Raw genomic sequence first — 13094 nt, 5'->3', positions numbered from 1 at the left:
ATACAGCATAAACTGGTTAGAATCGGCTAGGTCCAAGGGGGCATAAGATTCGACTTCCAGGGGAACTGGAGCCCCATTACAGGCTCATTGTAATACATGAGCAAAATGACACACGCACCAGCACCAGGACTGTTCCGAGGCTGAGCATAAAGGTCAAAAAGTGGGTGGTGGGGCTTCCCTGGTGGCGCGGTGGTTGAGAGTCCGCCTGCCGATGCAGGGGACATGGGTTCGTGCCCCGGTCCGGGAAGATCCCACATGCCGTGGAGCGGATGGGCCCGTGAGCCATGGCCACTGAGCCTGCGCGTCCGGAGCCTGTGCTCCGCAACGGGAGAGGCCACAACAGCGAGAGGCCCGCGTACAGAAAAAAAAAAAAAAAAAAGTGGGTGTTGGCCCAATTCCTGGAAATCCCCGCCTCTTCCCCAAAATATTAGAGTTGTCCCAATCCTCCCACTCATTAGCCTATAAAATTACCCAGCCCATAAAAACTAACCGCCCCATATTTGGGGGCCTCTAGCCTTCTGAGATGGCCCACACTCTGTCTGTGGAGTGTGTTTCTCTCTAAAGAAATCCACTTCTTACTTTGTCTCTCACTGAATTCTTTCTGCGATGAGACATAAAGAACCTGAGCTTTAGTAAGTCCCGAGACCAGATGCATGATCTCGATTAAAAGATAGTGGGTTCTGACTGGGTTCGAGTCCCAGCCCACGGGTTCAAGTCCCACCTGAGTTCCATGGTTGCACACCCACTAAGCTGGTCCCCCTTGGCCTCCCCCCTTGAAGCGCTGGCCACCACGACACACAGTTTATTTTCTCCACAGCACCACTGCTCTCTGAAGTGGGCTTGTTTATTCATCCGTTTACTTTTATTGTCTGTCACCCCCTCCCAAATCTGTGAGTACAGGAATCTGACTGTCTTGCTTGGCTCTCCCTCCCCGGAGCCTGGAACGGGGCCTGACACCTAGAAGGAGCTCAAGAAACATGTGGAAGCAATGAAGGAATCCAGGGAATCAAAGCTCAGTCACAGCTGTGCGTTGGCTGCCCCTCTCCCAACCCAAGCCCTTTATCAGGGAACCACCTCTGATCAAATTAGAAAATGGTTTCCTTTGGGCCCAAGTGCACTTGGCTGAAATGGGTGAGACTATGGGTGCCTTAAAGGAGTGACCCCATTTTGTCCATGCTCTAGTTTGCACTCAGGCTGCTTTGTGGAACCACCCAAGCCACAAGGCGACCTGTGTTCTCCCTGGTGGGGCCAGTGCTCAGGAGACCTTGTAGCCAAGAGATACCATTCTCTCAAATATTTACCAGGCCCTGCCCTCGGAACTGGGTGGCAAGAAACCTCCACTGAGGGAGAACTCTAATGCACCGACACGGGTGATCCCTGAGGCTGCACCCGTGTCACGGGCACAGGTGCGCTGGTTGACTGGTGATGTCTGCAGCGGGAGGGCAGAAGCTCTGGGGCCTGAATGCAGAAGGGCCTCACCTGACGTGATGGCGGCGTCCCTCCTTAAGTTCTCGGCCTCGTGCTTCAGGGAGGTGATTTCCAGGGTCTGGCTCAGCACCTGGTTGTAGCCTTGCTGTAGGGCACTGATCTGTGGAAGGAGGCAACACACAGTCAGAGGGGGCCAGCCAGGCCTGCAGGACACGCCGGTACTTCTCCAACGTTGGGCAAAGAGTCGGGCTGATCTTGGATCGGGGTGTTGGGGAAACCAAGGTTTTCCGTTGTCACTAGTGGAAGGGGCAGGAGGGGCCTGTTCCTTCAGTGACCACCATGTCATTGGTCCTCAAGACACGAACCTTATCTTTGTGGCCACCCAGGGGCTCCGGTGCTGCTGTCTTCCTATGACCTGTGGGTTTTCATCCATAAATAGACCAGCTGTTGGTTCCAGATCATCCAGCACTGACTGGATGCACAGCAAAGTTCAAGAGCCGGGAGCAGGTTATGAAATGAATTCCCTCTAATGAGAATAGAGGGTAGTTTATACCTCACAGAACACTCCAGAGTTTACAGAGCCCGTTCACACATGCTACACTGATACTCGTCACAGCGTTGCTGAAGGCTGACGTTCCCATTAATGTGCCCATTTTGCAAGGGAGCCAGATTGAGACTCAGAGAGGCGAGGCCCCCTGCTCGGGATCACGTGGCTGGTCAGACGTGGAGTCTGATTCAAACCCAGTCTTTAGTTGCCTGGTTCCTCCTTCCCAGGTGGCTCTAGGAATGAGCGTGAGAAGTTGGAGGCTGTAAAGCATGGCATGGACTCGGGAGCCGGACTGTGGCCTTCAAGTCCTGTCTCTGCCAGTTAACGGGCTTTGTGAGCACAAGGAGGACACCATATTCTGTTTCCTTTTGTTCAGTCTGCACGCGGGGTGATGGTAGTCCCAACCTGATAGGATTGTTAGAAGTATTTTAATAAGTTAACATGTGTACAGGTGCTCAGATCAAGCCTGGCACACGGCACAGGGGGATGAGCTATGACGGTCCTCTCCTCTGACTACCCACGGGGTGTTTTCTTTCTTTTGTTTTGGGTTTATTTTGGTTTTTTTTTGCTGTATGCGGGCCTCTCACAGTTGTGGCCTCTCCCATTGCAGAGCACAGGCTCCGGTCGCGCAGGCTCAGCGACCATGGCTCAGGGGCCCAGCCACTCCGCGGCATGTGGTATCTTTCCGGACCGGGGCACGAACCCGTGTCCCCTGCATCGGCAGGTGGACTCTCGACCACTGCGCCACCAGGGAAGCCCTCACGGTGTGTTTTAGCTTCAACTTCCCTCGTCCGTCTCTGGGGAAGGTAGTTGGTAATCTTTATGTGTGCATTTGTAAGCCTTGCCAGGCTCACTTAAACGCCAGTGTGGTTGTTATTAAGAGGAAATACAGGGGCTTCCCTGGTGACGAGGTGGGTGACAGTCCGCCTGCCGATGCAGGGGACGCGGGTTCGTGACCCAGTCCGGGAAGATCCCACATGCCGCGGTGCGGCTGGGTCTGTGGGCCATGGCTGCCGAGCCTGCGCATCTGGAGCCTGTGCTCCGCAATGGGAGAGGCCACAACAGTGAGAGGCCCGCGTACCGCAAAAAAAAAAAATAATAAAAAAATAAAGGAAATACAGGAATCGTGGGTGGGAGCACCACAGGCCGGCTCTATCTATGGCTGCTGTGAGCACCCTCTAAGTCCATGGCTCAGAGCCCCCTCAAGGGCGGGCCCCCCTCCAGGGGTCTAGGTCTACACGTGGGGTGCGGAAGGCTCTCCATCAAATGCAACGTTGGTAAGGGCCCGAAAGTAGCTGCCAGGCCTCGGCCTCCACAGAGCAGGTACCCGAGAGGCCGGGAAAGAGAGCTGGGCCCAGAACCCCCTCCCTCTCGGTCTGATGTGGCCAGACTGCTTGTTCTGAGTGGCCCGGACATTCCCACCTCAAGGTGCACTGTGGGCCTTTGCCCTGTGATTTTTCAGATGTCAGGCCTCAGTACTCCCACAGGGACACGTTTATTGGGGCATAAATGTCAAGCAATCCGTAGACAGGACAAGAGCTAGCTTGTTTTGTTTTTTGTTTTTTTTTTTTTGCTGTACGCGGGCTTCTCACTGTTGTGGCCTCTCCCGTTGTGGAGCACAGGCTCCGGAAGTGCAGGCTCAGTGGCCATGGCCCACGGGCCCAGCCGCTCCGCAGCATGTGGGATCTTCCCAGACCGGGGCACGAACCTGTGTCCCCTGCATCGGCAGGCGGACTGTCAACCACTGCACCACCAGGGAAGCCCCACTAGCTTGTTTTGATAGATCAAAATGGAAGTGACAAGGAGAAGGATGCAATTTCTTTTCCTTTTTTAAAAATAAATTTTATTTATTTATTAATTTATTTTTGGCTGCGTTGGGTCTTTGTTGCGGTGCATAGGCTTATTGCGGCACCTTCTCTTGTTGCGGAGCCTGGGCTCTAAGCACACGGGCTTCAGTAGTTGTGGCACGAGTGCTCAGTAGTTGTGGCGCACAGGCTTACATGCTCCACGGCAGGTGGGATCTTCCCGGACCAGGGCTCGATCCCGTGTCCCCTGCACTGGCAGGCGGATCCCTAACCCCTGTGCCACCAGGGAAGTCCTGGGTGCAATTTCTTTGTTCTCCTAAGGTAAGGTTGCCAGATTTAGGGGAGGAAAAAAGGATGTTCACTTAAAATAGGATTTCAGATAATGAATAATATTTCAGTGCAAATGTGTCCCATGCAATATTTGGGACACACACTACAACGAAATTCTAAAATTCAAATTTAACTGGGTGTCCTTACTTTATCTGGCAACCCCACCCGAAGAGAGTTCCTAAACTTCAGTCATTCATATACCACTTTCACTATTTTTCCCATGTCTCTTGGCTAGTCCCACTATAATTTCTTAGCGTTTTTCGTAGAAGCAGCTCCCTTTTTAAACTTAAAAACGTGCATTAAATTAAAAATAACTGTTATAAGAGTAAATAGAGACTCAGTGTCTTAAATAAAAATAATCCCTCCAAAAGAAGAAATACAGGAAATTCCCTGTTTACAATCAGACCAGGTTGCGGGCATCACGCTAAAAAAAAAAAAAAAAAAAAAAAGATTGGGGGGAGGTGGTGGGCATGCCCAGGTAATGGAGTTCGGGCGTGCTGATATGGCCACCAGATGGCGCTCACAGCCTTTGGTCTTGGTTTGTATCCTTGGAAATCTTGTCATTATTACTCTGGTAGAATTAACAGAACCGTCAAGGTCTCACAAGTTTTCTGACTCGTTTCATACACCATCATGGTTCAGAGTCTAGGACATTTGGGGCAGTTACACTTACTTTTTCCCTGGGGCACCTGAGACATTATTGGGGGGGGTCTATGCTAGAAGTTGCGGGGACACAGGCCACTCTGACCCCCACTCTCCCCAAGGCTATACTTTTGCATGTTTGTGCTTTGGAAACTTTGAGTGAAAAAATTCTTTCACATCTTACTTTTCTCTGTTGGGGGGAAATACAACTTTTCCATAAAAGGTCCTTGGAACACTGAAAGTGTTTGTAAGCTCTTCTCAGCTTAATGCTTTTATTTGCATGATACCAGAGATAGAACACACAGAGACAAACTTCCAGAAGGGAAAACATACGTTCCCCTCTAAGACTCCAGTGGTTTTGACAGATTGAAAATATTTCAATCTGAGTGTCAGAGTTTTAGGATTTTGGATTGCTGGAAAACTCCAAAGAGTCTTCAAACCTCTTTGATACTTTTACTATCAAAGTAAATATCCATATTGTTTGTAATGGCATAAATTCCAAGATGTTTAATGTCTGTTAAGCTGTGTAATAAAATGGGCACTGAATCATAAGAAAGTTAAGAGTGCTAGGAGGAGTGATTCTTTCAGGATGATAATTTGGTTTCTAATTAGCACAGGCGTATAAGAGCACATGGAGGTAAGAATTTTCTAGTGATACTGTAGCAGATCGAAGATCTCTGAGAGCAAATCATTATGCACACACCTTCGGGGACCAGGGAAAACACATAAAGTAATCAGAACCATAAATCAACCTGCCATGTGGCTTACACTTCTGGTGGAATGCTCTGCAGGCAGTAGAATAGTTAAGAAACTAAAATGTCAGTGGTTGAAACTCGATTTGAGTTCAAACCGATGGAGCCTCTGGTTCATATATGCCTTGCTATAAAATATTCTTCTTCAGTTATAAGTGAAGCTCCAGTGGTAGGGGAGGCAAGAGCATGATGCATCAGTGTAATTATTTCTAGATAATTTCTTTGTAAAAAAACATTTTTTCCCCAAGATATCGGCAGCCACTTTAAATAATACTCAAATTGGGACCGGCTGATATTCAAAGATATGTGGAAATTATATAATATTCTATGTCAAATATATTTCAATTATTTAAAAAATGGTATGTGGGGAATTCCCTGGCAGTCCAGTGGTTAGGACTCTGTGCTTCCACTGCTGGAGGCCTGGGTTTGATCCCTGGTCAGGGAACTAAGATCCTGCAAGCCGCGTGGTATGGCCAAAAATAAAAAAGGTATGTGGGAATAATTCAGCCTCATCCATGTACCTGAAAAAGACATGTCATTTTCTCAGGAAACCTCTGAAATGGGAGAATAACTGAAAGGAATATTTCAGCAAAATTGGGTTCAGTTCAAGAAAAAGATGCTCATTAATGTGTCAGCTACATGTCAAGGTAGCTGTTTGCACTAATAATTCCTACAGGACCTGTTACTTTCATTGTTTTTTCAAAACCAGGTTTGAAGGAGAGTCATTAGTTCATTTAAATATTAGAGCATGTATTTGTTGACTTGTTTTTTCTGTCTCCCTCACTAGAGCATAATAGGGGGAAGGATCATGTCTGTCTTGTTCTCTGCTGAATTCTCAGAGCCTGGAAGAGAGCATGGCACGGGATAGGCCCCCCAAAATATTTATTTGGATTAATGGACGGATGGGTGGATGGATGAATAAAGAACAGACAAACAGACACGGTCCTAACAGAGTTCTAGAAGGTTACTGGGCCCAACCTTTGCCTTCATGGAGCTTACAGTTTCCTGCTAGAATCTCCTAGGTTCACCATACACAATCTGTGTCCTTTCTAGAGCACCATTTCTAGGATTGAAACTGTGTACCTAGAATTGGTTACAGAGGGAAAGACAGTAAACAGAGAACAAGAGAACAAAGGCCCCCAAGCATTGACTATGGTTTTTTTTTTCCTCTCTCCTTTTTTAAAATGTTTATTTATTTATATTTTTCTTATTAGTCACCCATTTTATACACATCAGTGTATACATGTAAATCCCAATCTCTCAATTCATCATACCACCACCACCACCCCCTGCCGCTTTCTCCCCTTGGTGTCCATACGTTTGTTCTCTACATGTGTGTCTCCATTTCTGCTCTGCAAACTGGTTCATCTTTACCATTTTTCTAGGTTCCACATATATGCGTTAATATAGGATATTTGTTCTTCTCTTTCTGACTTACTTCACTCTGTATGGCAGTCTCTAGATGCATCCACGTCTCTACAAATGACCCAATTTTGTTCCTTTTCATGGCTGAGTAATATTCCATTGTACATATGTACCATTTCCTCTTTAACCATTCGTCTGTTGATGGGCATTTAGGTTGCTTCCATGATCTGGCTATTGTAAATAGTACTGCAATGAACACTGGGGTGCATGTGGCTTTTTGAATTATGGTTTTCTCTGGGTATATGCCCAGTAGTGGGATTGCTGGGTCCTATGGTAATTCTATTTTTCGTTTTTTAAGGAACCTCCATACTGTTCTCCATCGTGGCTGTATCAATTTACATTCCCACCAACAGTGCAAGACGGTCCCCTTTTCTCCACACCTTCTCCAGCATTTGTTGTTTGTAGATTTTCTGATGATGCCCATTCTAACTGGTGTGAGGTGATACCTCATTGCAGTTTTGATTTGCATTTCTCTAATAATTAATGATGTTGAGCAGCTTTTCATGTGCTTCTTGGCCAGCGGTATATCTTCTTTGGAGAAACGTCTATTTAGGTCTTCTGCACATTTTTGGATTGGGTTGTTTGTTTTTTTAATATTGAGCTGCATGAGCTCTTTATATATTTTGGATATTAATCATTTGTCAGTTGCTTCCTTTGCAAATATTTTCCCCCAGTCTGAGGGTTGTCTTTTCATCCTGTTTATGGTTTCCTTTGCTGTGCAAAAGCTTTGAAGTTTCATTAGGTCCCATTTGTTTATTTTTGTATTTATCTCCATTACTCTAGGAAGTGGATCAAAAAATATCTTGCTGTGATTTATGTCAAAGAGTGTTCTTCCTATGTTTTCCTCTAAGAATTTTAGAGTGTCTGGTCTTACATTTAGGTCTCTAATCCGTTTTGAGTTTATTTTTGTGTATGGCGTTAGGGAGTGTTCTAATTTCATTCTTTTACATGTAGCTGTCCAGTTTTCCCAGCACCACTTATTGAAGAGACTGTCTTTTCTCCACTGTATATCCTTGACTCCTTTGTCATAGATTAGTTGACCATAGGTGTGTGGGTTTATCTCTGGGCTTTCTATTCTGTTCCATTGACCTATATTTCTGTTTTTGTGCCAGTACCACATTGTCTTGATTACTGTGGCTTTGTAGTATAGGCTGAAGTTAGGGAGTCTGATTCCTCCAGCTCCGTTTTTTTCCCTCAAGACTGCTTTGGCTATTCGGGGTCTTTTGTGTCTCCACACAAATTTTAAGCTTTTCTATTCTAGTTCTCTAAAAAATGCCATTGGTAATTTGATAGGGATTGCATTGAATCTGTAGATTGCTTTGGGTAGTAGAGTCATTTTCACAATATTGATGCTTCCAATCCAAGAACATGGTATATCTCTCCATCTGTTGCTATCATCTTTAATTGCTTTCATCAGTGTCTTACAGTTTTCTGCATACAGGTCTTTGTCTCCCTAGGTAGGTTTATTCCTAGGTATTGTATTTTTTGGTTGCAGTGGTACATGAGAGTGTTTCCTTAATTTCTCTTTCAGATTTTTCATCATTAGTGTATAGGAATGCAAGAGATTTCTGTGCATTCATTTTGTGTCCTGCAACTTTACCAAGTTCATTGATTAGCTCTAGTAGATTTCTGGTGGCATCTTTAGGATTCTCTCTGTAGAGTATCCTGTCATCTGCAAACAGTGACAGTTTTACTTCTTCTTTTTCAATTTGGATACCTTTTATTGCTTTTTCTTCACTGATTGCTGTGGCTAGGACTTCCAAAACTATGTTGAAGAATAGTAGTGAGAGTGGACATCCTTGTCTTGTTCCTGATCTTAGAGGAAATGCTTTCAGTTTTTCACCATTGAGAATGATGTTTGCTGTGCCTTTGTCATATATGGCCTTTACTATGGTGAAGTAGGTTCCCTCTATGCCCACTTTCTGGAGAGTTTTTATCATAAATCAGAGTTGAATTTTGTCAAAAGCTTTTTCTGCATCCATTGAGATGATCATATGGTTTTTCTTTTTCAATTTGTTAATATGGTGTATCACATTGATTGATTTGCATATATTGAAGAATCCTTGCCTCTTTGGGATAAATCCCACTTGATCATGGTGTATGATCCTTTTAATGTGTTGTTGGATTCTGTTTGCTAGTATTTTGTAGAGGATTTTTGCATCTATATTCATCAGTGATATTGGTCTGTAATTTTCTTTTTTTGTAGTATCTTTGTCTGGTTTTGGTATCAGGGTGATGGTGGCCTCAGAGAATGAGTTTGGGAGTGTTCCTTCCTCTGCAATTTTTTGGAAGAGTTTGAGAAAGATGGGTGTTAGCTCGTCTCTAAATGTTTGATAGCATTCACCTGTGAAGCCTTCTGGTCCTGGACTTCTGTTTATTGGAAGATTTTTAATCACAGTTTCAATTTCATTACTTGTGATTGGTCTGTTCATATTTTCTATTTCTTCCTGGTTCAGACTTGAAAGGTTATAACTTTCTAAGAATTTGTTCATGTCTTCCAGGTTGTCCATTTTATTGGCATAGAGTTGCTTGTAGTTGTCTCTTAGGATGCTTTGTATTTCTGCGGTGTCTGTTGTAACTTCTTTTTCCTTTCTAATTTTATTGATTTGAGTCCTCTCCCTCTTTTTCTTGATGAGTCTGGCTAATGGTTTATCAATTTTGTTTAACTTCTCAAAGAACCAGCTTTTAGTTTTATTGATCTTTGCTATTGGTTTCTTTGTTTCTATTTCATTTATTTCTGCTCTGATCTTTATGATTTCTTTCCTTCTGCTAACTTTGGGTTTTGTTTGTTCTTCTTTCTCTAGTTCCTTTAGGTGTAACGTTAGATTGTTTATTTGAGATTTTTCTTGTTTCTTGAGGTAGGCTTGTATAGCTATGAACTTCCCTCTTAGAACTATGGGATGCTTTTGCTGCATCCCATAGGTTTTGGATCGTCATGTTTTCATTGTCATTTGTCTCAAGGTATTTTTTGATTTCCTCTTTGATTTCTTCAGTGATCTCTTGGTTATTTAGTAACGTAATGTTTAGCCTCTATGTGTTTGTGTTTTTTACAGGTTTTTCCCTGTAATTCATTTCTAATCTCATAGCGTTGTGGTCAGAAAAGATGCTTGATATGATTTTAATTTTCTTAAATTTCCTGAGGCTTGATTTGTGACCCAAAACGTGATCTATCCTGGAAAATGTTCCATGCGCACTTGAGAAGAAAGTGTAATCTGCTGTTTTAGGATGGAATGTCCTACAAATATCAATTAAATCTATCTGGTCTATTGTGTCATTTAAAGCTTGTGTTTCCTTATTAATTTTCTCTTTGGATGATCTGTCCATTGGTGTAAGTGAGGTGTTAAAGTCCCCCACTATTATTGTGTTACTGTTGATTTCCTCTTTTAGAGCTGTTAGCGATTGCCTTTTGTATTGAGGTGTTCCTATGTTGGGTGCATATATATTTATAATTGTTATATCTTCCTCTTGGATTGATCCCTTGATCATTACGTAGTGTCCTTCCTTGTCTCTTGTAACATTCTTTATTTTAAAGTGTATTTTACCTGATATGAGTATTGCTACTCCAGCTTTCCTTTGATTTCCATTTGCATGGAATATCTTTTTCCATCCCCTCACTTTCAGTCTGTATGTGTCCCTAGGTCTGAAGTGGGTCGCCTGGAGACAGCATATAGATGGGTCTTGTTTTTGTATCCTTTCAGCAACCCTGTGTCTTTTGGTTAGAGCATTTGATCCATTCACGTTTAAGGTAATTATCGATATGTATGTTTCTATGACCATTTTCTTAATTGTTTTGGGTTTGTTTTTGTAGGTCCTTTTCTTCTCTTGTGTTTCCCACTTAGAGAAGTTCCTTTAACATTTGTTATAGAGCTGGTTTGGTGGTGCTCAATTCTCTTAGCTTTTGCTTGTCTGTCAAGCTTTTGATTTCTCCATCGAATCTCAATGAGATCCTTGCTGGGTAGAGTAATCTTGGTTGTACGTTCTTCCCTTTCATCACTTTAAGTATATCATGCCACTCCCTTCTGGTTGGTAGAGTTTCTGCTGAGAAATCAGCTGTTAACCTTCTGGGAGTTCCCTTGTATGTTATTTGTCATTTTTCCCTTGCTGCTGTCAATAATTTTTCTTTAATTTTTGCCAAGTTGATTACTATGTGTCTCGGTGTGTTTCTCCTTGGGTTTCTCCTGTATGGGACTCTCTGTGCTTCCTGGACTTGGGTGGCTATTTCCTTTCCGATGTTAGGGAAGTTTTTGACTATAATCTCTTCAATATCTTCTCGGGTCCTTTCTCTCTCTCTTCTCCTTCTGGGACCCGTACAATGTGAACGTTGTTGTGTTTAATGTTGTCCCAGAGGTCTCTTAAGCTGTCTTCATTTCTTTTCATTCTTTTTTCTTTATTCTGTTCCGCAGCAGTGAATTCCACCATTCTGTCTTCCAGGTCACTTATCCGTTCTTTTGCCTCAGTTATTCTATTGATTCCTTCTAGTGTGGTTTTTTTTTTTTTCAGTTATTGTATTGTTCATCTCTGTTTGTTTGTTCTTGAATTCTTCTAGATCTTTGTTAAACATTTCTTGCATCTTCTCGATCTTTGCCTCCATTCTTTTTCTGAGGTCCAGCATCATCTTCACTATCATTATTCTGAATTCTTTTTCTGGAAGGTTGCCTATCTCCATTTCATTTAGTTGTTTTCTGGGGTTTTACCTTGTTCTTTCATCTGTTACATAGCCCTCTGCCTTTTCATCTTTTCTGTCTTTCTGTGAATATTGTTTTTGTTCCACAAGCTGCAGGATTGTAGTTCTTCTTGTTGCTGCTGTCTGCCCTCTGGTGGATGAGGCTATCTAAGAGGCTTGTGGAAGTTTCCTGATAGGAGGGACTGGTGGTGGGTAGAGCTGGCTGTGGCATTGGTAGGCAGAGCTCAGTAAAACTTTAATCTGCTTGTCTGCTGATGGGTGGGTCTGGGTTCCCTCCCTGTTAGTTGTTTGGCCTGAAGTGACCCAACACTGGAGCCTACCCGGGCTCTTTGGTGGGGATAATGGCATAGTCTGGGAGGGCTCATGCCAAGGAATACTTCCCAGAACTTCTGCTGCCAGTGTCCTTGTCCCTTGGTGAGCCACAGCTGCCCCCCGCCTCTGCAGGAGACCCACCAACACTAGCAGGTAGGTCTGGTTCAGTCTCCTATGGGGTCACTGCTCCTTCCCCTGGGTCCCAATGCACACACTACTTTGTGTGTGCCCTCCAAGAGTGGAATCGCTCTTTCCCCCAGTCCTGCCAAAGTCCTGCAATCAAATCCCACTAGCCTTCAAAGTCTGAGTCTCTAGGAATTCCTCCTCCCATTGCCGGACCCCCAGGTTGGGAAGCCCGACGTGGGGCTCAGAACCTTCACTCCAGTGGGTGGACTTCTGTGGTATAAGTGTTCTCCAGTTTGTGAGTCACCCACACAGCAGTGATGGGATTTGATTTCATTGGGATTGCGCCCCTCCTACTGTCTCTTTGCGCCTTCTCCTTTGTCTTTGCACGTGGGGTATCTTTTTTGGTGAGTTCCAGTGTCTTCCTGTCGATGATTGTTCAGCAGTTAGTTGTGATTCCAGTGTTCTCGAAAGAGGGAGTGACAGCATGTCCTTCTACTCCGTCATGTTGAACCAAATCTGACTACGGTTTTAAGCAGAATTATGCACTGAGGCCAAAATTCATCAATTTCCAATTGCTTTTTTATCAACGTTGTTGAGATATAATTTATGTACCAGATCAGTGGCCAATTTTAAAGTAGTTCTTTAAAACTTAAGAAAAATTTTTTTTTTCTTTTGGATTTAGTTTCAGGAGGAAGGAAGTTGACTGGTAAATCCAGACATTCTGGGTGGAGAATTTTTGGTGAAATTCCCTATAAATGAACCAGCAGCTGCCTTCAGGGTTTGATAAAGGCCTCAGTGTTTGGAACACTGTGGGGTTCCTTCTCCCCATCTCCAGCTCTTTCTGGCTGGGTCCGGGTGGGTGTGAGAAGTGGTCACTGAAGCGACAGGAGTTGGGTGGAAATGCAAAGTGGGTGTGAAAGCATGAGGTGTACAAGGTGGCAGAGCTGAGCCCAAATCACATCACTGTCTCTCACTTGCTGTGCAAGCTGTAACAAGCTCCTGGGCATCGCTGAGCGTGCCTCAGTCTCCTCATCTGTAGAATG

At 44.2% G+C, this 13094-nt stretch overlaps 1 protein-coding gene across 1 annotated transcript in view; it reads right to left on the bottom strand.

Moving 5' to 3' along the window:
• Positions 1-13094, bottom strand: part of LOC309808843 (forkhead-associated domain-containing protein 1-like) — a gene marked incomplete at its 5' end in the record, with an annotated part of 203913 nt that overhangs the window by 141104 nt on the left and 49715 nt on the right. The window contains one exon of the mRNA XM_082629415.1: positions 1480-1588. Coding sequence (XP_082485541.1) covers positions 1480-1588 — 109 coding nt within the window. The remainder of the gene's footprint in view (positions 1-1479; positions 1589-13094) is intronic.

Source organism: Mesoplodon mirus (genome assembly GCF_964341445.2).
Source record: "Mesoplodon mirus genome assembly, chromosome: 7".
NCBI classification, from domain to species: domain Eukaryota; kingdom Metazoa; phylum Chordata; class Mammalia; order Artiodactyla; family Ziphiidae; genus Mesoplodon; species Mesoplodon mirus.
This window is presented reverse-complemented; position numbering and strand designations above follow the sequence as displayed.